The sequence below is a fragment of the Suillus discolor genome, assembly GCF_016758755.1.
Source record: "Suillus discolor strain FC423 chromosome Unknown F5147scaffold_55, whole genome shotgun sequence".
Taxonomy (NCBI): domain Eukaryota; kingdom Fungi; phylum Basidiomycota; class Agaricomycetes; order Boletales; family Suillaceae; genus Suillus; species Suillus discolor.
This window is the reverse complement of record NW_024541302.1, coordinates 77,259-100,168: the sequence shown is the minus strand read 5'-3', so window position 1 is coordinate 100,168 and position 22,910 is coordinate 77,259. Positions and strand designations below refer to the sequence as shown.

The 22,910-nt window shown below is 47.6% G+C and overlaps 8 protein-coding genes across 8 annotated transcripts; 4 read left to right on the top strand and 4 right to left on the bottom strand.

Moving 5' to 3' along the window:
- Nucleotides 1-854: 854 nt before the first annotated feature.
- F5147DRAFT_640297 (S-adenosyl-L-methionine-dependent methyltransferase) lies at nt 855-6,068 on the bottom strand. Its single transcript, XM_041433025.1, has 22 exons — nt 5,837-6,068; nt 5,659-5,785; nt 5,208-5,610; nt 4,891-5,152; nt 4,401-4,838; nt 4,245-4,354; nt 3,940-4,188; nt 3,517-3,886; nt 3,163-3,466; nt 3,019-3,112; nt 2,804-2,970; nt 2,714-2,754; nt 2,647-2,663; nt 2,437-2,595; nt 2,120-2,390; nt 2,047-2,060; nt 1,740-1,994; nt 1,647-1,687; nt 1,530-1,592; nt 1,385-1,479; nt 1,212-1,319; nt 855-1,164 (listed from the first exon to the last, which is right to left on the bottom strand). The coding sequence occupies exons 1-22, from the start codon at nt 5,972-5,974 to the stop codon at nt 1,039-1,041; spliced, it is 3,852 nt and encodes a 1,283-aa protein (XP_041289425.1). The 5' UTR covers nt 5,975-6,068; the 3' UTR covers nt 855-1,038.
- A 125-nt stretch (nt 6,069-6,193) lies between these two features.
- On the top strand, nt 6,194-9,174 carry F5147DRAFT_327815 (peptidase S8/S53 domain-containing protein). The gene is made up of 5 exons (XM_041429240.1): nt 6,194-6,878; nt 6,926-7,459; nt 7,507-7,607; nt 7,663-8,169; nt 8,224-9,174. Exons 1-5 carry the CDS (start codon nt 6,213-6,215, stop codon nt 9,011-9,013), a joined length of 2,598 nt encoding a protein of 865 aa, XP_041289424.1. The 5' UTR covers nt 6,194-6,212; the 3' UTR covers nt 9,014-9,174.
- Nucleotides 9,175-10,044, bottom strand: F5147DRAFT_327818 (uncharacterized protein). The gene is made up of 3 exons (XM_041429241.1): nt 9,953-10,044; nt 9,663-9,902; nt 9,175-9,611 (listed from the first exon to the last, which is right to left on the bottom strand). The coding sequence occupies exons 2-3, from the start codon at nt 9,861-9,863 to the stop codon at nt 9,336-9,338; spliced, it is 477 nt and encodes a 158-aa protein (XP_041289423.1). The 5' UTR covers nt 9,864-9,902; nt 9,953-10,044; the 3' UTR covers nt 9,175-9,335.
- Nucleotides 10,045-12,370: 2,326 nt separating this feature from the next.
- F5147DRAFT_754632 (amino acid permease-domain-containing protein) lies at nt 12,371-15,248 on the bottom strand. The gene is made up of 16 exons (XM_041440294.1): nt 15,118-15,248; nt 14,776-15,062; nt 14,676-14,722; nt 14,560-14,614; nt 14,418-14,498; nt 14,301-14,367; nt 14,217-14,249; nt 14,072-14,165; nt 13,778-13,869; nt 13,668-13,730; nt 13,544-13,614; nt 13,461-13,497; nt 13,259-13,406; nt 12,898-13,210; nt 12,546-12,850; nt 12,371-12,484 (listed from the first exon to the last, which is right to left on the bottom strand). The coding sequence occupies exons 2-15, from the start codon at nt 14,893-14,895 to the stop codon at nt 12,551-12,553; spliced, it is 1,521 nt and encodes a 506-aa protein (XP_041289422.1). The 5' UTR covers nt 14,896-15,062; nt 15,118-15,248; the 3' UTR covers nt 12,371-12,484; nt 12,546-12,550.
- A 433-nt stretch (nt 15,249-15,681) lies between these two features.
- F5147DRAFT_327705 (uncharacterized protein) lies at nt 15,682-16,430 on the top strand. The gene has a single exon (XM_041429239.1). It carries the CDS (start codon nt 15,882-15,884, stop codon nt 16,335-16,337), a length of 456 nt encoding a protein of 151 aa, XP_041289421.1. The 5' UTR covers nt 15,682-15,881; the 3' UTR covers nt 16,338-16,430.
- Nucleotides 16,431-17,551: 1,121 nt separating this feature from the next.
- On the bottom strand, nt 17,552-17,831 carry F5147DRAFT_777065 (uncharacterized protein; the record flags this gene model as incomplete). Its single annotated transcript, XM_041441932.1, has 2 exons — nt 17,552-17,701; nt 17,760-17,831. The coding sequence occupies 2 exons, from the start codon at nt 17,829-17,831 to the stop codon at nt 17,552-17,554; spliced, it is 222 nt and encodes a 73-aa protein (XP_041289420.1).
- A 380-nt stretch (nt 17,832-18,211) lies between these two features.
- Nucleotides 18,212-18,585, top strand: F5147DRAFT_710699 (uncharacterized protein; the record flags this gene model as incomplete). Its single annotated transcript, XM_041438288.1, has 2 exons — nt 18,212-18,478; nt 18,512-18,585. The coding sequence occupies exons 1-2, from the start codon at nt 18,313-18,315 to the stop codon at nt 18,583-18,585; spliced, it is 240 nt and encodes a 79-aa protein (XP_041289419.1). The 5' UTR covers nt 18,212-18,312.
- A 1,680-nt stretch (nt 18,586-20,265) lies between these two features.
- F5147DRAFT_777064 (laccase) lies at nt 20,266-22,389 on the top strand (the record flags this gene model as incomplete). The annotated part of the gene is made up of 12 exons (XM_041441931.1): nt 20,266-20,390; nt 20,441-20,492; nt 20,544-20,612; nt 20,670-20,819; nt 20,868-20,952; nt 21,002-21,029; nt 21,086-21,788; nt 21,841-21,861; nt 21,920-22,068; nt 22,128-22,151; nt 22,205-22,266; nt 22,316-22,389. 12 exons carry the CDS (start codon nt 20,266-20,268, stop codon nt 22,387-22,389), a joined length of 1,542 nt encoding a protein of 513 aa, XP_041289418.1.
- Between the last annotated feature and the right edge of the window lie 521 nt (nt 22,390-22,910).

The following is a 22,910-nucleotide window of genomic DNA, read 5'->3' as shown; positions in this document are numbered from 1 at the left end:
TGGCTCATAATGATATGCCACGGCTGCGGCTACGAGAAAGATATGGTCAGCTGTCTGATTCTATCCATATCATTGGTAAACTTTCCCCGGCTCGGATGCACGTCGCAATCACATGACCCAGAAACATCGCGACACTATGTAGGTGCAACCAACCGGCCTTCTCGCGCACGTCATACCAGCCTTTTTAGGGAGACGACTCGTAATCCATATGATTAGCCTGGAGCTGCATACAAATTGATGACTGTGAGTGATTTTGCAGGTGTACACAAAGATCTCCGCTTTTAAAACGTCTGGGCTCAGCGGACTGCACTATATTACCTGAGTGCCTAACCCCACCGCACCCACAGGTGCGGCTCGACCCCTACAATACCAGAATCTTGTACCTTTCGGTAGCTCATTGATACCAGTGGTAGAAGCGTGAGCTTGTTTTCTGGGTGGCTGCGCTAAATTCACTCTTCCCGCTGATAGTACCAGAGATGCGCTACAAGCCAGTGTCATCAAGCTGCATGGAGAAGCTCAATGAAACTTACATATTTATCTGATGTTGCGAAGACATCTCTGATGGGGACCTTGCGTGGGCCGAGAGTACGATCCTGAGGAGTCGACAGGAAATAAATCATGATGTTTTGATTAGGGAACCTTCGATATGGCACTGCATTGTTGTTAGAGCGGCCTGAGAGCAGTTAATGCGTTAATGCGATCAATATATTATTTTGAGGGTGGATAAGAAGCATTGACGCCTTGGTGAGACTGTCCGAATCAGTGCAAACCAGTTGGGAACGAATCACCGCTTGGAGCTTTTAGACATTGGCAGCACGCTGGTCCATTCATTGTGACGGGGGAAGCACCCCTCCTGATTTCCACAACTCTACTCATTCCATTAGGTTTCCATATGATCAACGTGCACCACGTAACAGCTACGCATCTATAACACACACGCGCCGAAGGTATTATGAACCCGGGTATTACTAAGGTATAATCGGCCGTCAGCGATAACGAGAGACTAGTACACGCATGCTCAAACTTCTATCAATGCCATCATAGAATCGGGCTCGCATCTCTGCTAGGTTCTGCATCCCACATTTTGGACAGCGCTCCACCAAAAGCCTTCCCGAGAGCCGAAGCTAGCGATGTAGGTACTGCATTACCGATTTGTCTGAATTGCTGTAAACATGTCAGATGTAGAACGACGCGCCGCAACAAAGGCTTACATCATCGATAGCCTTTGACATCTTGTCCTTGTTCACCGAGACGAATTCGTAGTAATCTGGGAATCCTTGCGCACGTGCACATTCGCGGACCGTAAGGATGCGTTTTTGCTGACATACAAAGTGTTAAGCAGTCAGATTCCAAGCAACGATAACATAATAACTAGAATGCATACAGAAGGATGCAGTACTTGACCACCCTTATTATTTGGTAGCACTGTGGTCAGTGCAGTCGAGAAGAACATGTTTGCATCCAGCCGCTGATAGACGGCTGTCGAAGGATCAGCCAATACGTGTGAATATGAACGCATCGCGTCTCGCCTTTGTATTTCGTCCTAGCGTTCTCGTGCCTCGAGAGCCCAGTGTGCAGCTCCTTTGGCAGGTCTATGGCCTTCACAGTGAATTCCACACAGCCAGAAATCATGTAGCTTGACTTACCAAAATGATTAGCTCCTGCTCTCAGAGGCACGTTTACAGTTCTGAATTCGGGGTTCAGTGGGAACCAATCCAGGATAGACAGCAAAAACGTACCGTTCAATGATAATATCGTTGAAGCGTTTCGTATAATGGTATTGAAGCTTTTCGCTACCTTGTCGCATGAGCTTCTGGTAACGGGATAGTGGCCCACTAGGATATTGACATGGTCTAGAATAACCAGCGTATGGGTCCTCTGAAGTTCTTGCAGAATGCAGCGGTGAAAAAGATGGAATCCCAAGCTCATCTTTACGCTTGCGCTCCACCGCTCTGTCAGCAGCAGTTTTCGAGATTTTGGTGTGTGGGTTAACCCTGGATGCAAGTTCGAATAAATCAGGTTCCAAAATTTTGAAACAGTGCATACCAGTCGAACGGAGGCTACAAAATAGGCTGAAGTGAATATATGTTATCAAAAGGGGGATTTCTGAAAACCATACCAAATCACCAATGGCTTCATGAATTGTGACGAAAGGTAGCGGAGCGGAGAGGTCAGTGTTGTTATCGCCGTACTTCAAGCGTGAAACAGGTGCTAAGTATGCACCAGTAGGCAACTTGACGCGCTGTACTCTTGCGTGCGGAAAGACATGTGTCGGGATCGGGAAATCGGGTAGGGGAACACCTTGCCTGGCCGCCACAAACAGAACTCTCTTGCGTGCTTGAGGCGCGCCATAGTTTCCTGCATGAAGAACATTATATTCGATTTGGTAGCTGCAAAAAGATCAGCATCGAACAGTGCAAATGTATCAAATTATACTTTAAGGCAAGGAGGGCGGCGATGATGAATTTCACGACGCCCGAAGCAACAGTTTTTCCCTTTAGTGCATGCTCCAGGATTCCACCAACGTTCTCCAAGAGGAAGTACATCGGACGGTAAAACTCTACGTATGCGATCATGTTGCAGACAAGCGTAGACCTGCAGTATATCGTTTAGTACAGACACACACCAATCGCACGTCGTGTTCACCGTATATCGTCTTCTCTCTAGGAACAAGATTGTCACTACGATGTATGGAAACGTTTTTGAACCTTACCTTCGCGTGATTCATCTTTGAGAAGGATTGACATGGCGGACCTAGTAAAGACGATAAACATCACCACTGATGACGTGAATCATTACGCACCGCCATAAATAAAATCAACTTCACCCGGCTTAGGCATTGAAGGTAGGCGCTTCTTATCTCCTAAAGCTTGGATAGGGCGAGGATTCTTCCCATCTGCGACGTCAATAGCGTGCTGGAGGCATACGTTCGTGCATTGATTGTACACCGTCACATTAGGGTGATTTTGCCTGAGACAACATCAACACAAGCGCGTCGAGCATGAAACGCACACCGACTTGTAAGTCCTCGCTGCTCCTGGAGAAAACTCAACTGCGTATCTTGTCTCCACAAAGCCAGACATATCCAATCCGGTTCCAAGGCCACCCGCACCTTCGAGTACATGTCAAAATCAGTCGCAACGACAAAAGATAAAGTCAAACCAGCAAAAAGTTCCAGCCCTCGAAGCGGGCCGAACCTCTGCAATTGTTGAGCCCGGCGTACTAAATTAGCTTCGTGCTCTTTGTGGCATTGAGCGCAGTGCCGGAATTCATTTCCTGACCATGGGTTTAGGTCATCGAACGTACGAACGTCGAGGGAATCGGCGCACTCGTTCACGTAGTAGTGATCGTCGTGAGTGACCCATGCATCGATAGCGGTATCGTCTGTTTCATGAATGACGAAACACTGTCCGCGGATATCATCAGGTCTTGTTTTCTCCTGGCTCTTCGAATGGAACAAGCGCCGCTACAAATCATGAGTTAAAAGGACAAAGTAGGGTGCAGGTGGTGCCTTACGTCGTCAGAAGTGGCTCCTTTTGTTTTATCAATACCACGGCCGACTTCCCGGGCAACATCATTATAACGCCCAAAGAGTCGAGTGATGACTTCAATGCACCTGCCCCTCTTAATTTTGAAGTCCTCGATCTGACCAATCTGATAGACACTATTAGGGCCCGTTGAGATATACGCGAAGTCACCCTTATGATAGTTGACATCATTATGAGAGAAGCCATCTCGAAGGGCTCGTGAATCAGTGAAATTCAATACGCGTTCCTTGTGACCGCAGGCGAGGCACTGCTTATGGTCGTCACAGAAGCTGAGAAGTGTTTGAGTTTCCAAGTCTGAAAGCCGAACGAAACTGGACTCGAGGCTGTTGAACATAAGTCTGCGGGGCCGTGCTCAGTGTCACACGAAGCACCGCTGAAAGAGGCTGCATACCCATAGTGAAAGTCATTGTCGTCATCGAGAGTTGACTCATCTGGCTGAAAACTGTCCATTGGCAATTCACGGACATTACATTTTTGTGATATGGCGTCAATTTCGACGTCACTGCATTCGGAGAGCATCAGGTAAAGCGCATGTGGATGTCCTGCTTCTTGGAGGAGAGTCTTTGAGCTGTGTGTGAACCACTGTGCATGGAACTTCTTGACGCCCTCGTCTTCGAAGAAGTACCGAATCATACAAAACCTTTTGAGGTAAAATAATCACAAATGACATAGCAGGAGCACAAGGTCGCAACCCACCAATAGTCATTTGCGAGTTTGTTCGTCGACTGAGAGGGCTGGTACTTGTAGGATTTCGCACGGGCAGTATCCTCGTCTTCTCCAGGTACGACCATGACAGCATCTCCGACCTGAGGCAAATAAAACATTTTTGTAGAGAAGCAAAAAAGAACTTACTGAATACTTTACTTCATCTACAAGAACAGAAACGTAAAAGCCAGGACGGTCATCCACAGGGTCCAGCCACTGCACAGAGTTCGGGTTGGCGGCGTGTATTATAGAGGGATGCCGTGGCACGTCGTCCGATGCATGCATGTCCTCGTCCATGAGCTTTCCAGCAACCTTGATATTTTCGAATAATCGTTGTGCGACCCTTCCGACGCCGGGTGTTGCGACGGTTTTGTTCCTGTGCTTAAGAACTTCTTTCTCGATATTACCGGAACTCGAAGAACGACTCTGGGGCGGGCGCTGGGTACGCGAACGGGAGGAGGGAGCAGTTGCCTCCATCAAGTGATAAGACATTTCTTGCCCGACAATGTCCTTCACTGCCGGTGTGCGCGCAACGTAGATTCCGTCATCGCGAAGCTCGTCGAGTGTTGCAAAAACATAAGATTTCTGTTCGACAGTCAGAGACTGATGCAACAACAGGAAACATAGATATACATACAATGTCGGCAGACTGTAAGTCATTCTCATTGAGCTCACGCCCGATGATGGTTAATGCAACAGAAACTTCATCGGGCGAGTCAGGAGTTATGTGAAGGGAAGAAACAAAGTCTTCATAAGTCAACCGTGGGCTAGCCAGGGCCATAGACACGAGGAGATGGGCGACTCGATGCCTGAGCCACAAGCCACGAAAGAAGGGGGCATATTGTTCTGAAGGAAGGTGGAGAATATACCAAGCATGTTCCGTTAGAATATAAAACTTGCTGGATATTTCCAAATCAGTTGCAAACTACATCAGTATCATAGATAAATACTTACTCATCGAGTTCTCTAGAACGCTGTCGTATGTCGTGAATCGTGAACTTCCGGATCTCTGTCAAACGAATCCGTTGGAGGCAATCCTCGTCGTCAGACATACCATTCCTGTTATCCTCATCGTCGTAGTTATCATCATAGTATTCATCGACATCCATATGAGATTTCACAAAACCCGAGGCACGGTACATCTCGTTGTTCACCGCAAGGTTGACGTTAAGTAGCTCACCAATAGGCACTAGCTGTTGTTTTGCGCACTCGTATATGGCGAAATCTGTTAATATGCGTACGGGAACACCCTCAGAATTGCCACAGTCAGACTGTTCAGTGGGGTCGGTTTCGCCTATGACCTGAAAGTTCTCGTCCTCGTCGTATTCGTCGTCAGGAGGGACATAAATCAGCGTTTCTAAAACGAATGTGAAGGAGATGATGCGAGATATTTAGATAGACGTGCCTTCAGGTGATGCGAGTTCCTTTGGTTCAGATTGCTGTTGTGGTGGCTGTGCCACCTCCGAGTCATTGAGCACGGACGAGTTGCGTACAACGAGGGTTAATTCCTCTGATGCGTCTGAATCAACCTGCTCACGACCACCTTTTTATATCAGCTTGATGACATGGAGTGGCTAGCTTACTACGCGTGAAAGTAACCTCTTCCTTCTTTTCTTTCCGACGCGTGAGGACTGGGGCTCATGCTCTGCAACCCTCTTCGAGGCCGTTTTCGAGGATGATGTGCGGGAAGACATGGGCCCAAAGTGCCGCTTCTTCGACATAAATTATGCTTGGTGGGTCCCCGTACGAAGATAAAGGCTCAGGAGTAACAAATACCAACTACTAAGGGATCTATACTTAACCGAAAAGTTTAGTAACAAAACAGGATGATTTGGGGGGTCGACCGAGGGCTGATCTTCTGTTTGCGCTTTGTTGCCACTGGCACGTGGCAAAGTATAATTATCCGAGATAGTCGCTAGCAAAATCGCTCGCCGTCATTCCCAGTTGCTGACAACTGTCATGCGACTGCCCCTCCAGCTTCTTCTAGCTTTTTTGATTCAGCAATGCATCTGCGCTTCACAGCCAGCCAAGCGCTCTTATACAACACACGATTATTATGTACTCGAGCATTACCCTTCCGCAGGTGCAACTCTAAATGAATGCACCGAAGAACTTGGAGTGGAACTCGTCGAACAGGTCGGAGAATTGCGAAACATATGGCTCGTGCGCTCCGCAAAACTCATATCCAGCGTTTCTCCAAGGACAGTATCAGACGGAGTCCTTGGCAAGTTCGAGGATTTGGCCGACCTTGCAGCCCATTCCAGTAGTCTATATCCGCGGGCGGGTCGCCAAGCCCGTGCACATCGCATATTATCGTCTATAAAATATTTATCGCCCCAGATACCCCGCCAACGGACAAAGCGAGACGGCTCTTTCCTAGAACGTGCACCACCTCCCGTGAATCCCGGCGACCCTCAACCGAAAGCCTCTGAGATCATTGCAGAACGACTTGGATTTGTGGACCCCCTATTTACACAACAATGGCATATCGTTAACGACCAATACCCCGAGCATATGATGAACGTGACGGGTGTGTGGGAAATGGGCATCACGGGGGAAGGTATCATTACTTCGTTGGTGGATGATGGATTGGACTACCGGAGTCGAGACTTGGCTGAAAACTTCGTGCGCTATACTCTGTGTGATTCATTTTGGCACTGACTTTCTTAAAGGATGCTGACAATTCATACGACTTCAACGACCATACCGATTTGCCCACCCCAGTTCTTTCTAATGATAATCATGGCACGCGCTGTGCTGGCCAGATCGCCGCAGTCAAAAACGATGTCTGCGGCGTCGGACTCGCTTACAAGTCAAAAGTTGCCGGCGTGCGCATATTATCTGGACCTATAACCGACGCCGACGAGGCGGCTGCCTTGAACTACGGCTTGCACAATGTGTCCATCTTTAGTTGCAGTTGGGGACCGCCTGATGATGGCAAGTCGATGGAAGCGCCGGAATATATCATCGAAAAAGCTTTTGTAAATGGTATACAAAACGGTAGGGAAGGGAAAGGTTCAATATATGTTTTTGCCAGCGGAAACGGGGCTGCACATGGAGACCAATGCAATTTCGATGGGTACACCAATAGCATATACTCCGTCACAGTCTCAGCCGTAGACTTTAAAGGCCTACATCCATATTATTCTGAACCCTGCTCTGCCAATATGGTTGTAGCATACAGCTCAGGGAGCGGTCAACATATTGTAAGCCTGCGATTCCGCGTGTCGAAGCCAACTGAAGTTATTCGAAGGTCACTACTGACACCAATGATAAATGTTCCAACAATCACGGTGGTACCTCCGCTGCCGCCCCCAATGCGGCTGGTGTATTTGCTTTGGTACTTCAAGTTCGGTGAGACTTTTATTTCTTCACAGGACTTACATTGATGATTTTTTTTTCATGACAGGCCTGACCTGACATGGCGAGACATACAACATATTTGCGTGAAAACTGCCCAGATGATAAACCCTGAGGATCCTGACTGGGAACCCATGGCTTCTGGACAGATGTACTCGTACAAATACGGTTTCGGGCAGCTCAATGCCTACGCCTATATTCAAGCAGCACAGGATTGGCAGCTTGTGAAACCGCAAGCGCGCTTCCACCCTCCTGCTGTGCAGATCAACAACGGTACCTTGCTCACGGAGGATGGTGACATGGAAGGCGGGCAGTTGATTGTCCCTGGAGGTATCACGAGCTCGTTCACGGTGACGCAAGACATGCTTGACACGCACAACTTTGAGGGGTTGGAGCACGTGACAGTTAGAGTGTGGATATCGCACACCAAGCGCGGGGATGTCGAAGTCGAGCTTACGAGCCCTGGTGGGGTACGCAGCGTTCTTGCAGCTAAGCGGGATGGCGACCACGACAGGACTGGTTTTAGAGGGTGGAGATTTATGTCCGTCAAGCACTGGTATGATTGTTGTGTTTCACAAGACTCATTCGAGGTTGTTAAGTGTTTTCGCAGGGGTGAAAATGCGGTTGGCACCTGGACGCTCAAGGTCTCTGATCAATCATCCGAAGGGCACAACGGAACTTTCCATGGCTGGCGTCTCATGTTCTGGGGCTCATCCATCGATCCCAGTGTCTTAACAACTTACGTTCTTCCGCTTTCAGAGTATCAGCTTCCTTCCACAGCTGACGACGACGCAATTAACATCCCCACATCGACATCAAGCAAATCCCACCCTAAGCCTACTTCTGGTCTCCCAGACGATCATGGTACTGCCGAAGGCGAAGCCAACAAACCTGCGTTCCCATCCCCGTCCGTACCCGCGACCGCAACGATGACGCCCACACCAGACGAAGGGTGGTTCTCAGACATGTCCAACCTCGTGTCTAGCCAGAAATGGTTCTTTGGCGCTATTGGCGCAGTAGTGCTCTTTGGTGTTGGTGCAGCAGTGTTTTTCTGGAGACGCCGCGTGAAGCATCGGGCGTACGCTGCGCTTAGTGCGGGCGATGAACTGCAGATGAACTCGGTCTCAAGGCAAGGCAGGCCCCGTGCCAAGGAGCTGTATGATGCGTTTGGGGAGCTGTCGGATGACGAGGATGCAGATGAGGAGACTCGGTTGCATGGTGTAGGGTTTCACTCTGGGTTCTTGGACGATGATGAGCCATCGGCTGCGGGCCCTGCCCCCGTGTACAGAGACGAGCCTCAACGGGAGCATGATGCGAGTCCCGATGTAAGATCTTTAAGCCCTGGGAGCGGCAGCGGCAGTGGAGACGGGAGCTGGGAGCATGCTTCTCAGACACCTTGATTTATATGATTTATGTACGTACTTTTTTGTGGTGGCATTTCCTTTATGTGCATAGAGGATATGGGCTGCATCTCGTATTTCGTCAACACCTATATTATATACCACTCGAGCATTATAAACGGGACGTCAGGATACATCAGCATCTACAACTGCTTGTGTAGAACCATCTCTACGATAGACCAAAAGTACATAACGACGATGGTGTACAACCGTGGCATCAAATTTGGTATCCGTGTAATAGAAGTGTTGAGATCAAAACAATCAATGCAGACACAGTGGAAATTCAAGTAACGCAAGTGGATAGAAGTGAAAACACAATGAGCTATCCGCGAGCGTGAGCATCGCCACCATTATGCTGGTGTGACGACTGGGTAGGCTCCAAGTCCCATCGAGAAGGCGTCCTCAGTCTACCATCAGGCCAGCAGGAGAGGTAGCAGAGGAATGCCATGAGCCAATGCACATTCGGGAGTGAATCGGCGTAAGAGACCACGGATGTTGTGTCGCTTTGTGCCGTGTCATGGAATACAGGCTCTTCTCTAGGCGGCCGTCGAGTGTCATTAGCTTTCCTGTAATGGGGCACGGAGATAACAACGACACGCTGTAGAGTGCTAAACTTCAAACAGGAAAGGAGCAATAAGATCCAGCTTACCTCCGTAGCGTGCCCAGCTGCGACTCGTGGCTGGGTCGGACTGGGCATCGACCGACGGAAAGGAAGGTGCTGTAGGAATTGTGCCTTTTGGGGGTGGTGGAGATGTCCGGCTGACGGGTATGCTTGCGGTGATTTCCTGCGAAATGGTAGCCGATTTACTAACGCCATGATGCGAGACCGTGGTGCAGAGCGCTGTGACATTCCGTGTGGAATGTGGTTGGGACGGCGGGGCGGATAAATCTGGGGATGGGTTCAGCCATGCTTCAAGATGAACCTAGATGAGGACTGACATCAAAAAATTCATCATCTAGTAATGGTAAGTCTGAGAGGTCCTGCCGAAAGAATGTTTAGGGATGGTGAAAAAAAGACGGAAATTGCTTGCCTTTTGGCTGATTTATTTTGAGGAACTGTCCAGCTGGATTCTGTACTTGCCATTTTTGGCATGTGATACAAAGTCCGATGATGGAGGCAGAGTACACTGTGCACAGTGACTGCTTCACGACCAACATTTATGTTACGCACCTGGATTGAATTCATACGAAAATACTTACTTTGGGTAATGCGCACTGCAGGAACGGATATAATTTCTCGACCTCATTTTGGTAATTAAAGCACATGATTATGGTATGACTCTAGTATCGCCGTCACTCTCATTGCCATACGTCCACCAAGTTTGCCTCTCACCCACACTAGTACTCATTCTCTACCAATATGACCATAGTCTCAAACGATCCCACTTTGTGGCCGACCATAAACGTATATCGTTATTCCAGTTATCTTGTAGGTTCGTGGAGAGCAGTTGAATATTGAAGTTGACTCATTCTAACTTTAGCTGCGGTTTTGCAGTTGCCATTTTTGTTGGAGTGACATATGATTGGGGTGAGCATGATGATATTGAATGACTGCTGATATCCTAGAACTACTATTTCAGCACTTTCTTTCGGACAGGAGGTATGTCAATCATGATGCTATGGCTGGGGTGGGCATCTCGCTAACAATGGTTTTACACTAGGTCGAACTGATCTGGGTGAGTGGAGTATCATGTCAGAGGAACACACATGAAAATACACTCAATTCCAGGGGCAACGCTGGTCCTTAATGACAGTTCTGTATCTCGGTGTATGCGGCTTGTTTGTTGTAGTTTCCATGCTAAACTGACTTAAACGTACCCTAGATGCGCTACCTTGGAATCTTATGCAATGTGTATGTTTGAAAGGTTAAGCAATCGATGTCGTATTGATTGTCTATCTCTCATAATCAGTATGACTGTGTGGAGTATGTCTCCTTTGTATATTCGCTGCCTTCGCTTCTCCTAATCAACAGCATACAGGCTGTCTTCCAACCATCTCGCTAACAGATACAGTGAGTTTTCTGCACAGATGCCTACCATCCCCCTTTAATTGATCGTGGTGTCCTGTAGGGGTCAGTGTGATTCTTTACTAACTTCTTAGTTCATTAATGACTGCTACACTATACTGCCCCAGATGTGAGTCCATTCGGAGTGTGTACCCGAAGCTTGTCACCGACTGGATCCGTTAGGCGTTATTTCGTACAACGTACAGGTTTGGATCAGTCTTTCGGTATTTATAATGCTGGGGGGTGAGCTTGGCACTTACGACAGTCATTTCTTTAACTGAAACATGTTGCAAGTCGTCATGATCACTCGGTTATATGCCATGTATCAAGGATCCAGAAAGATCCTGGTATTTCTCAGTGTCATCTTCCTGGCTGACAACATTTTCAACGGAGTGGCCACTCTAATGGTAACCCTACGTGTTTCAGGAGGTACGCTTGATTGTGGATAAAAGTAAACGTGCATAGTATTCATTGATGAATACCAGAGGAACTCATTCTCTCCGGCACTCATCAGTGCTCGATTGACTTTGGAGACGATGGCGTGCGTCTGGATTTCATTATTTGGATACTCGGAACTGTGTGGGAGGTCCTCGCACTATGTCTCGCAATCCGGATTGCTGTAAAACACTTCAACGAATTGCGACAATATTCGACAGGAAATATTACCGGGGACTGTTTCACGGTACTGCTGAAATCTCACATGGTCTACTTTGTGAGGTGAGCTCGTGGTGTGATTATCATACCTCTTACTGAAGTTTTGGCGGTGGTAGCTTTGTTGCTATTTCTTACTTCCAGCTCGCATCTGATTTCTCTCCAGCACTCTCAACGGTAGTATGTCAATCTTTTACTGACCTCTGCGTGCGACCATGGCTCATCGTTTCTATAGGACCAAAATGCCTTGAAGTTTCAGGTTCCAAATTTATTAATCGGGCAGATTTGTGTGCTGGGACCACACCTGATTCTTAGCATTCGAATGTATCACGCTGAGCTCGTGGCCGGCTCCGATACAGCAACCGGCATGAGCTCGATCGCTTTCCAAGAGCGTGTGCATATATCGACTGGCAATAGTATGTGATGCTGTGAAGTTGACGGTTCTCTAGTCTCCAAGGAGAGCAGGGAAATTTGCTTTTATTTATTCGCGCTTTCGTGATGATATTGATCAAGTTCATTTGGTGTTTCGGAGTATATTTCAAGGACACATACAAAAGTGTTCGTCGTAGTATTTAGTCAATATACACGCTTTAATCCAATATCCGAACATCTCTACTGGCACTAGTCGCCTACCCACACTTGCACCAACTATACTGGTCCTGTGTGAGGCATCTGACATCAGCAAACTAAAACTTTTGTCGAGCGTTTTACACGTCATGGCAATCCTCCATAACCAATTTTCCAAAGTCCTAGCGAAGGCAGCGAGGCCAAATTTTGAAAAACTCGTACTCTATGTTTGTATACAACACTGTATGCTGTCGAATACATATGTGTCATTTTTGTATACCGTTGACTTTACAACAGTATTGTACGAACACTGCTTATACATCCACAACTGAAACATAGATCTCGGCATCATGTTCCTTCCTCTCCGATATAGAATCTTCATCTTTGTTTTCACCTCTGATGGCCGGCGTATAGTTGGATATGGGTCCAGTGTACCAATGTACGCCTCCGTACACCGGAAAATAATACCAGGAAATCGCCAGAAACATGAACCCTCCAAGTACCACAACTGTATAGTTCATCTCCTGTGCTGTTGTTTGCGGGATCGCGGGGAAGAAGAAAACAAGGATCATGAAGGCCATCCACGTCACAGCGATCACAGAGACCGGAAAGCTCTGCAGAGGCATATGAGTTCAAGAATACATCGCGCCGATTAACCCACCAGTTTCCCCAGATAAAACGGACCGGGTTTAAAATCATTCTGGAACACAAAGCGGTTGGTGATCGGCGTTATGTAGGCGATATACGACGCGGTGATAGCAATTGTGAATACTGCATCGATGGCTTCGGTGCTCATGAACGACAAAAGTCCGATTGCCAGAGAGCAGATGATTTCGAACCACACTGTATTGACGGGTGTTCCTGTGTAGCGATTGATCCGGTATAAATACCGTGAAAAAGGTATGGCTCCATCACGAGCAAATGCAAACGTTTGGCGAGAGCCGACCAGGAGGAAGTTCGATGCCATGATGTACCTGCTCTATGGTTAGGCTGGGAATACGCTACACGGCACTAAAACGTACTCCGCTATAATAATAAGACACCATAGAGCCAGAGCTTTTTGCTGCCCGAGCGAATTGAATAAGATTTGTGCCATAGGCTGGCCAATAGGGCTATTGAGGAGGCTGCCGACATCAGTGCCCATGCAAAAGGCAAGGGAGATGTTGACTCCTAGATTAGAATGTGTCATCAAGATGAGAGTGACATGTCATCCATTTTACATACCGCAACCAAGGACAGCTGATACGGCAATAGAACTGACCTGACTGGGATAAATACAACAATTAATCATTTCTAGTGTCACTTACTATTGCCCACGGTATCGCCATAGCGGCATTTGAGGCCTCCTCACTCATGTGAACGCTAGTATCATAACCCGCTGGTGGGTTAAAGATGGTCATGAAGCAATGATTCGAGAGAATATGGTCTAACCTATTGTATAAAGAGGAGCCATTAAGCTCAAAATAAATGCGAATACGGATGGCCAGCCAGCCACTACAACTAATTGTGAGCTGCGAGCGTAATTTGACGATGAAACATACAGTTGGTGAATTCCCCTAGCGCAAAATTTGCGCTGTTTCGATAATCCGGTGGCGTCGCGATCGGAAGCGCGATGATGATTATGAAGCAAAGGCTATTGGAGGATTTGAAACAATGATCGTGGACGAACTCTACAACACCTACGCTGCATTCACCAACGTGAATAGTCTCTGCAACCTTGCCAAAACTTTGGTACCGAGGCTCACGATGACAGCTTGTGACAAACCCAAAGCTGCGTATATACCATTATAACAACCAATATGAAGAGTGTCGTGTCTGTATGGGAATGAGCTTACTAGAGCTGCTGGTTGGTAGTCGTATATGTCTGGTCAGAGGAGGTAATACTGATTGCTGCAGTAATTTGAATTGCACAGGCCCAGTTTATGGAAGCTAGCACGCGTGATCAGGGGGAGACTGTTGAAAAAATGAAACCCGTCTTACAAACTCCCGTGATCATCTCTATGGTATTCGAATCTGTAGATGGGTCAGGACTGGCTGCATGTCGCATCGAAATGCAGGACTTACAGCCAACTATCCAAGACAGAAAATTGCGGCATCGTGGAGAAGCGAGAGAGTAAGTCCAATAATATAGCTAGATTGTGTTCAGTCAAGTGTGAAACAGCGACAGCGTCGATGACATACGCCGCCAGAAGTAGGTGCTGCTGATGCGAGCTCTGCCAACGCTAACCCGGTGCACATAATAAAGGGGCAAGCAAATACCCACTGCGCAGAGGAAAGGTGAGACGTTACAAAACAGCAATCTCCACGTGTGATGAAAGCTTACACCCCAAACCATCGCAACAGGTCCACCGTTTGGTATTATATAGAAGAGCACGGAGCTGAACAATTTTTCGTCATTGATATACAATTTAGATTGGCTTGCGCCATAGGACAGCTTACGCTATAGAAGGAACCACTCCAACGATGCTGAATGCAAGTCCAGCCACCTGCAATTGTTAGCTTGTGTCGCGTACGTGGAAGAGTCTGAAATCAAGCTCACCTCTAGCGGAGTGAATTCCCTGCGAAATTCCTGCTTATATCCTAGCTTGGCGAGAGTCGCCTCATCTGCACCTGGTTGCGGGTGCAACTTTGAAATCGCTGAAGCGCTCGGAGCTGCCATATTGCACCGTTGCAAGTGGGCGATTTCGAATGAGCCTGAGCTATTGGCCACACAGTATAAAAGAGATTAGTAGTCGACCGGGAATCACCAGGAAGCACTCTCAGTATCCACCTTAGGTGATCGTGACGACCGAGACTTCCTGATGCCATACATATGGTGGAGCCTCTCTGCGATACAAACGGAAATTGAACCAAGAGATCACTGAAATTTATCTCGACTTACAATCGAACTGCGGATACTAGGCTGTCTGAATCTGACGTGCGTGGTCAATCAGCCAGGGTCGAACAACTGGACATCAACGAGAACTTGAGAAGGCTAGGTCGACATCCAGTCGTGGGCCTCATGCGGGACAGGCGTAGTACAGGCAACCGTACTAGTAGCAGCCTACCGTAACCTTTACCATACCTCTGCTGTCAGCAGAATAAGCGTTCTGGTTCTTGACTTCTTTGCGCACTTCTCAGGCTTGCCACCGCTTTGTCCTTGCTAGCTCTGAGTCGTAGTGAATAGGTTCCGTACTGTGTCTCTAGTCAGGGATGAACGTACGTGTGCTTTGAAATTTTAGCAGGCAAAGACACGTCAAAATCACGTGGCCAGACGGTAGCAACAATGCGTCACATAGAGATCTTGCCTTCGCGTCGCTTCGGGTCATGGATTCGGAGCATGGGCTGATTTGGAGAAACGGCGCGCTGCGAATGGCGATACTTACAGCAAAAGATCAGCTTAAATATGTACAAATAAATGAAGGTGACTCGGACTCGATCATGCCCCGGTATTTGAATATTTGCACCTAAGCATCGATCGGTGAGGCCTAGGTTTCCTAATAGCCTTTTGCCTGGTCGGCCTTCGAGATGACATGCTATTAATAGGTCAGGCTACCAGTTGATAACAGCACGTTTATAAATCCTCATCGCAAACATGTAGACGCCAGTCCATCCTAAAGTTCGCTACCCACAACTTCAGATGACAAGACGATCCGGGTGTGGGATATGAAGACTGGCCAGGGAGTGGATCCCATTTTCCAAGGGCACACCGGAGGTGTTTATTCCATCGCAATCTCACCTGATAGCAGGCGCATTGTGTCTGGCTCAGAAGACAAGACAATCCGAGTGTGGGATATAGAATTTCTCAATCAACCCCACCCTTTCAAAGCGCCTGTGATATGCTTTTCACCTAACCCATCCTATGCTCTTCATTCCCCTTCCTCCTTTCTCCAGGATTCCTCAAACCCAGTCTCTGTTGCTGCGAACGAGGATGGATGGGTTGTACATCCTGACGGGCGGCTTCTTCTCTGGATCCCACTCAATTTTCACCCGGTGATGTATGCCCCAGGAAACACACTGGTCATACACGATCGTGCATCGCAGTTCGATTTGAGTCGTCTTGCGCATGGCACGTCTTGGCACATGTGTCGGGAACAGGAGGCTACTTTGTTTTCGTTATGATACCCTCGTATATCGCACCACACTATACATGATTCGTACCATACGTGTTTGTCTTGGCCAGGGCTTATCAAGTTCATTTCGTCACGTACCAGTCAGATTTTGCTAGCACACAATGTTTGCCATGATACTCCAATTTGTACTAAAGCACAGCCGTACATCATGTTGTTACAACTATCGCTGCTAGCTTCTACATGCATCGCAAATCACATCCCGTCTCTCTGACTCTTCCTGTGATTGGGAACGCGAACGATCGATCAGTTTGATGTTGGTGTTGCATAGGGAGGGATGAGTGGTGTGAGAGAGGCTGGTGAGGAGTCGAGAAGATGGAGGGTAGATTAGGATGCCCCATGTGAAGAGGTGATGTCGGATGGAGAGGTGTATTCGTCGATTGAGACTTGTTCGGCTGTAGGGGAGGTAAATAGGTCTGCACACACCACAGTCTGGAGAAGAAAATAGTTAGAGAACGATAGATATAGGACTTTAGGCTCCAGAAACAATTGGGTTGGATCGTGGATGGCAGAGGTCAGGCCTAGGATTGGTATTAGCAATCTAGTGGTGCGTACATACACTTAAGAGTTTTTGTTGTGGGATCGGTGATACGACGGAACAGAACAGACCTTGAGACTAGATGCGCCCATGAACAACTCTTCAGAGCTCTATGGGATATAGCCCGCCATAGTCCATAGCCATGGTCGGGGCGCGTACAGTTAGCCCGTCAAGACCCGAGCAGTAGCGAAACCTCGTAACTTCATTCACAGGCCAACAACTCATATGTTAGTTGAAAAGGGGATGCAATAAAACGAACCTAGTCAGATGCGCGGAATATTTAGCGTGCGAGCTGAAGTTCCAGCTGCAAATCATGGACGCGAGGGCGATTCCGAAGCCTGCAAGAAGCTCATTGCCTGGTAACAAGACAATTTGAAGACGCCTGCAGCATGATTGATTAGAGACGACGTGGTGTAGAATGACGATAAATCAAAGTCTTATGCAAGACGCTGCGAGAGAATGTCAGCATCAATACATGTAGTAAGGTCATAGGGCGCACCTGTACACCCACCAAACTCTACGTCCTCTACAAGTACGACGCATATATGATAGCAGTACTTATCGTCCTTTGCAAGTGCAATACTGATCTTGTCAGTACCTTTCTTCATGCAGAGAAAATTGGGTTACTTACCTGACAGCATCTCGTGTCTCGCAGCTGCTGCGACTTCTCACATCGCAACACTATTCCTGGTGTTCTTGTACACACCCGTATTATCATACCAAGTCGAGGAGCTGAGAAGATGTGATGGAGGAAGGGCGAATGTGGGTAACGGGTTGACGGGAGTGGTGCTCATTGTCGTCTGCCAGGTCGGACGGAACTGGTTTTAGGTCACTGGATGAGTTATTAATATGGTTTTGATGTGGAAGGAGACTTACCAGTGCGGTAGCGTAGACAACGGACGAGAATATTTGGGATGAGGTCAAGAAGAAATGAGGTCGGTACACCATAGTTGATCGATCTTTGGCTACGGTAGGGCCTGACAAAGGCACATGAAAGTTAGTAAGACCGCTCAGGAATGATACCTGTGACTATCCACAACCGCGGCCGTACACCAAGTAACTCCCATCTCGAGAGAATACCATACAGTCACTGTGTGTCGTTCTCCCGAGAAAGAATCACTTGTGATTGATTCCTGTTGGTGAATTGGATGGCTGACACTGGCTTATAGGACCTTGCCCGTGCCGCGACTGTACGATGTTTCCTACTAGTAGTAAGCTCTGCACGCTAGCTAGTAAATGATCCTGTATGATAGGAATCAACAAACCGTTGGGTGTGAACTTTAATTTCCGTTGACATTATGCCGTGCGAATCTAAGCTGCACCGGTCTTTCTGACTCACAGACAGCACTGATCTGCACAATATTTGGTGCCGGCTGCTGCGAGTCCTAGTCATCGACAACCAGCTCGCCGGTCTCGAGTCGTGTCCCAAATGATGTCCACCAAACGCCACGTGCTTACCATTTTGATGTTCGTAGTAATGTCTCGCCGCCAGCTTGCATGCGTGGCTTCTCTGGCCGAGTTCCTATGTCGGTCATCCCTGGCCAAGCACAACTTCAAAGGACTTGTGAACTTCAGCCCGTCGCAGTCAAGTCGCAGTAAGTTATTTCCTCACAGTATTTGATATACAGTTGACGACAATTCATGGCATGCACGACAACCCCTGTACATGTGTGCAAAGAGTCGTGTTTATTTTAGGACATGACCACCCATTCCCGATTTCGGAATACGGGCGCGCCCATACTATAATTTGAAAAAGCTCCAATGCTAAGCTGCATAATTATGGACACCGGTTCGACTCAGTAGGTATTCCAGTTGGCTATTTTTCCTCTCCAATAATTAACAAACCTAATAGACGTTCCTCTTGGGTTCATCGTGCGCTACGGGATCTTCGCCCTCGAGCCCTACTAGCAGGTATGGTACGTTAATGACCTCGCTATGTGTCCAACATACAATGTACCTTTAATGAACCAAACGCGTCCTCAACAATCCAGTACCGTACAGCTAACTTATCGTATGCCACGGCCTCGGCTGACTCCAGTGCACACATGTCAATGGTGCCGATTCCTTTCTGGTACTTTCCTGAATTATACTGTTATCTGCTCTCAACTATTTGCCTATAGCGTTCACCCAACATCAGTGATTTTATGTCCGCTCAGGGCCCAGCCACCGTTTGCAAGATAGCTTGCAAGATATTCCTACTTGAGTGTGGACGATCACTTAGTCCCCTGCTTCCGTTGATGCGATGAGGCGCTTATGACTCAAATTGCATCGCGTCTACAACCAACTATAACATGGTTCTATATTTATACCGATGACATTAATTATAGCCTCCGTTTTCAAATTAACTGCACCTGCGGAATCACAGCAACACCTGATAGCGGTCCAGAATGTCGCAGACCTGTCGCCTGAGCTCAGCAGCCATCATGATTCAATAACCTTGGATGGATAATATTCATGTGCCTATACAGGCACTTGATAGCTCCAAGACGTCGCCGCAATGCGGTCCAACGAATCAAATTATAACAATAACATATTGTTAGATTGCAGTATGTTTTTAAGCTGCGGAGGTATAATTAGATTCGACTCATCAGTTTGTCGGGTGTTCATTCTACACGGCAACAGGGATATGTCGCGGGAGGAAGCAGCTACTCACGCTCTTGAAAATTGTTGTAAGCCAACCTTTTACTTACAGAGCTCATTCAATCTGACGTTACTTACTGGGCAGCTACTATGCAACGTAGCTGCGGCACCAAAGATCTCCGCTTATAAACAGATCCATCTCCATACCAGTCTTGAACTCGGCAACTGTCAAATTTATCGCTACAGCGCCTGGGACCAAGTCTTGAAGATCTGTGGTCGGGGCTATTTTGACAATTCTGCCGAGGCTTGATGTAAATGTAAATTTTCTACTACCGGTATCGCTTGGCTAGTGATTTGATCATGTTGCATTATACAAGGCGGTCCGTCGTGTCCTGCATGCCCAAAATAGGTCTGAAGGCGGTAGGTATAATTGACATGACAGCCTAGTTGCGTCTCGAATCATCAATGCTTATTCAGGTGATCCGTTGCAACGCCCCCGGCCAACGACATCCACAAAACGTGTGCGTATCGCTGACGGAGAGTGCCTTTGACAGGTAATTAAAATTTCCATTCTACAAAGTCCGTAGTGCATTCGGGTTGATCAGTGGAGACCTATAGCTGGGAACCTGCTGGGACGTACCAGCACAGGGGTTTACTGCCTCATCATTTTGATCCACGAATCGGAAGATATGTAGACCAACTCTCTGATCTAGAGGGCGATACGAGGAGCACTACTTAAGCTGGAGGATTCAATGTATTTCGCTCATCATCATCCTCCTCCTATTGACTCGAGTTTCGAGTCATGTTCCAACTCTATGTACTCATATGCCTTCTGGCATGCCTCCAGGGTCGTGCCGTGACTATTGGCCCAGTTTCTGACCTCGTCATTGCCAATGGCATTGTATCCCCAGACGGGTTCACCAGATCGTCAGTGTTTGCTTAATTTTCGACCTATTTGATTACTGAATCCATTACAGAGGGGTTCTTGCCGGTGGCACTCATCCCGGGCCCACTATTGTAGCTCAGAAGGTAGCATCTACTTTGCATGCGCAAACTCTTGGTTGACCTCATGTGTATTAGGGGGATACGTTCAAGATCAACGTCACGAACCAATTGACTAACGATTCGATGCTAACGAGTACAAGTATTGTGAGTACCAGCCGGTAAATGCATATAGGAGCTTACGATGATGTCTGTTGCAAACAGCACTGGCATGGACTATTCCAGCACCATAGCAACCAAATGGACGGCGTGTCATTTGTTACTCAATGTCCGATCGCTCCGGGACACTCTTTTTTGTATAACTTCAATGCTAGCGACCAAGTGGGAACATACTGGTACCACTCTCATTATGGAGTACGTACTTCGATTTATTCATGATGTCGGAAACTGATTCTAATTTAGGAGCAATACTGTGACGGTCTACGAGGTCCGCTGATCATCTACAATCCCAACGACCCATACAGTTCATTGTATGATATCGATGACGGTGAGTGCGTTCGACGAAACGGAGTTGTGATTCTGACATTTGAGTAAAGAATCTAGCATCATCACATTGATGGACTGGTAAGAAAAGAAAAGGCTGATACATTTTTTTGTCATTAATTCGGCTTGCTTTGTAGGTATAACTTGCCATCGCCTCTAGTGCCGAGACAAGTGACTGCCGACTCAGTGCTTATCAACGGTGTCGGGCGTTATGATGGAGGGCCAAATGTGCCTTTCGCCGTCATCGACGTTCAGCCAGGAAAGCGATATCGTTTCCGCTTGCTGAACATGGCGTGCAAGCCCAACTACATTTTCTCGATCGACAGCCATAATCTTACCATCATCGAAGTCGATGGTCAATACGTCGAGCCGCTCGTAGTGGACTCTATCCAGATCTACGCTGCGCAACGATACTCCTTCATTCTTGAGACGAACCAGCCTATCGACAACTACTGGGTGCATGCCGATCCAGATGCGGGTACAAATGCCACGGCTATCTTTCGATATGCAGGTGCTCCCGACGCAGACCCCCAGAACATGACAAACTCGGACTGGGATGCTCTGAATGAGACTAGCCTACACCCCCTAACTCCGCCTTCGCCTCGTTTACTGCAGGAACCAGACGTCAAACTTGACCTTGTTCTTGGGAAAAATCTGTCCAATTTCAACTTTCTCATCAATAACGTCCAGTACACTTCTCCTAGTATCCCTGTCCTACTACAGTTACTGAGCGGTGCTATGACGGCTGCGGATCTTGCGCCCAACGGCTCCGTATACACTCTGCCACGGAATAAGGTTATCGAACTTACGTTCAATCCCGATAATTCCCCTGGGGGTCCTGTGAGTCCATTTCAAAATGACATGTATATCCTTGGCTGACATGTCTTTACAGCATCCATTCCATCTTCATGGGGTACGTCTTGGCATGTCATCTACATACACTCGATGGACTAACCATAATTGGTTTGTAGCACAGTTTCGCTGTTATCAGAAGTGCTGGAAGTACCGCTTATAACTACGTCGACCCCGTCATGCGCGATACAGTGACCACTGGCAACACTGGTGATCGTGTGACTATCCGGTTCATCACCGACAACCCTGGGCCTTGGCTGTTACATTGGTAAGTGTTGTTTGTATCTATGTCTTTTTAGCTGGTGATGACTTTTTGTCTTTGTGAAGCCATATCGATTGGCATCTAGCCGCGTGAGTTGCTCCTTTCACTGAGCCTGGACTCGAATTGATCATTGGATTCGTAGCGGACTGGCTATTGTATTCGCAGAGGCTCCTGAAGATGTTGCGGCTTCGCAGCCTCTCAATAGTAAGCACCGAGCACTATGAACCAAACCGTGTCTGACGATCAACGTTAGATGCTTCGAAGCAGCTCTGTCCGATATATAATAGCATTCCTCAGCAAAATTTCCCTCTCCCTCCCGTTGATTGATATGTTTGGTTTATACCTCCGTTTTTCTGGAGAACATCAAACAGGACATTTTCAAATACGATTTGTAGATTCATAATAAGGGTCGGACACGATAGATAGTAAATAGCCCTCATTCTTAATGCAGAAGTGATGTCCGAGCTGTGATCGACAGCCATTCGTGCCGTTCGTCCGTATGCATCAGCATTTAGCTACAAATACATGCACCCTGTAACTTGAGTTCCACATGGAGAGAGCTTAATTAAGATGCGTCCAACCGCACCGCATAGAGGTACCAGAATAACATCATCTGATTTTGATCGTCTATACTTGCAAATCTGAAAGGGAACGGCCGCGAAGGAAAGGGTTCGCGGGTTACTATGTCAAATTGAAGGTGTACACGGCACCAGAGGTGAGTCAACATTCCTGTATAATGATATACTGCGGTCCTCAGGCCTCAGCGCTCAGCTGGAGAAGGGTAGTGCTTTTCTGATCGGCGAGGCGTAATCTCATTCTGTTCTACTTCGTGTGCTAAAAATGTACGT

Bases quoted from the DNA above. Each gene is read 5' to 3' on its own strand.
- F5147DRAFT_327815 (XM_041429240.1), top strand. From the start codon at position 6,213: ATGCGACTGCCCCTCCAGCTTCTTCTAGCTTTTTTGATTCAGCAATGC. The intron at 6,879-6,925 runs GTGCGCTATACT...ACTTTCTTAAAG, and splicing joins GAGACTTGGCTGAAAACTTC to GATGCTGACAATTCATACGA. The intron at 7,608-7,662 runs GTGAGACTTTTA...TTTTCATGACAG, and splicing joins GCTTTGGTACTTCAAGTTCG to GCCTGACCTGACATGGCGAG.
- F5147DRAFT_640297 (XM_041433025.1), bottom strand. From the start codon at position 5,974: ATGTCGAAGAAGCGGCACTTTGGGCCCATGTCTTCCCGCACATCATCC. The intron at 4,189-4,244 runs GTGGGTTGCGAC...TTACCTCAAAAG, and splicing joins AAACTCGCAAATGACTATTG to GTTTTGTATGATTCGGTACT. The intron at 2,971-3,018 runs GTCGGTGTGCGT...ATGTTGTCTCAG, and splicing joins GGAGCAGCGAGGACTTACAA to GCAAAATCACCCTAATGTGA.
- F5147DRAFT_327818 (XM_041429241.1), bottom strand. From the start codon at position 9,863: ATGTCACAGCGCTCTGCACCACGGTCTCGCATCATGGCGTTAGTAAAT. The intron at 9,612-9,662 runs GTAAGCTGGATC...AGCACTCTACAG, and splicing joins CAGCTGGGCACGCTACGGAG to CGTGTCGTTGTTATCTCCGT.
- F5147DRAFT_327705 (XM_041429239.1), top strand. From the start codon at position 15,882: ATGAAGACTGGCCAGGGAGTGGATCCCATTTTCCAAGGGCACACCGGA.
- F5147DRAFT_754632 (XM_041440294.1), bottom strand. From the start codon at position 14,895: ATGGCAGCTCCGAGCGCTTCAGCGATTTCAAAGTTGCACCCGCAACCA. The intron at 14,615-14,675 runs GTAAGCTGTCCT...AAAATTGTTCAG, and splicing joins GGAGTGGTTCCTTCTATAGC to CTCCGTGCTCTTCTATATAA. The intron at 13,498-13,543 runs GTAAGTGACACT...TATCCCAGTCAG, and splicing joins TGGCGATACCGTGGGCAATA to GTCAGTTCTATTGCCGTATC.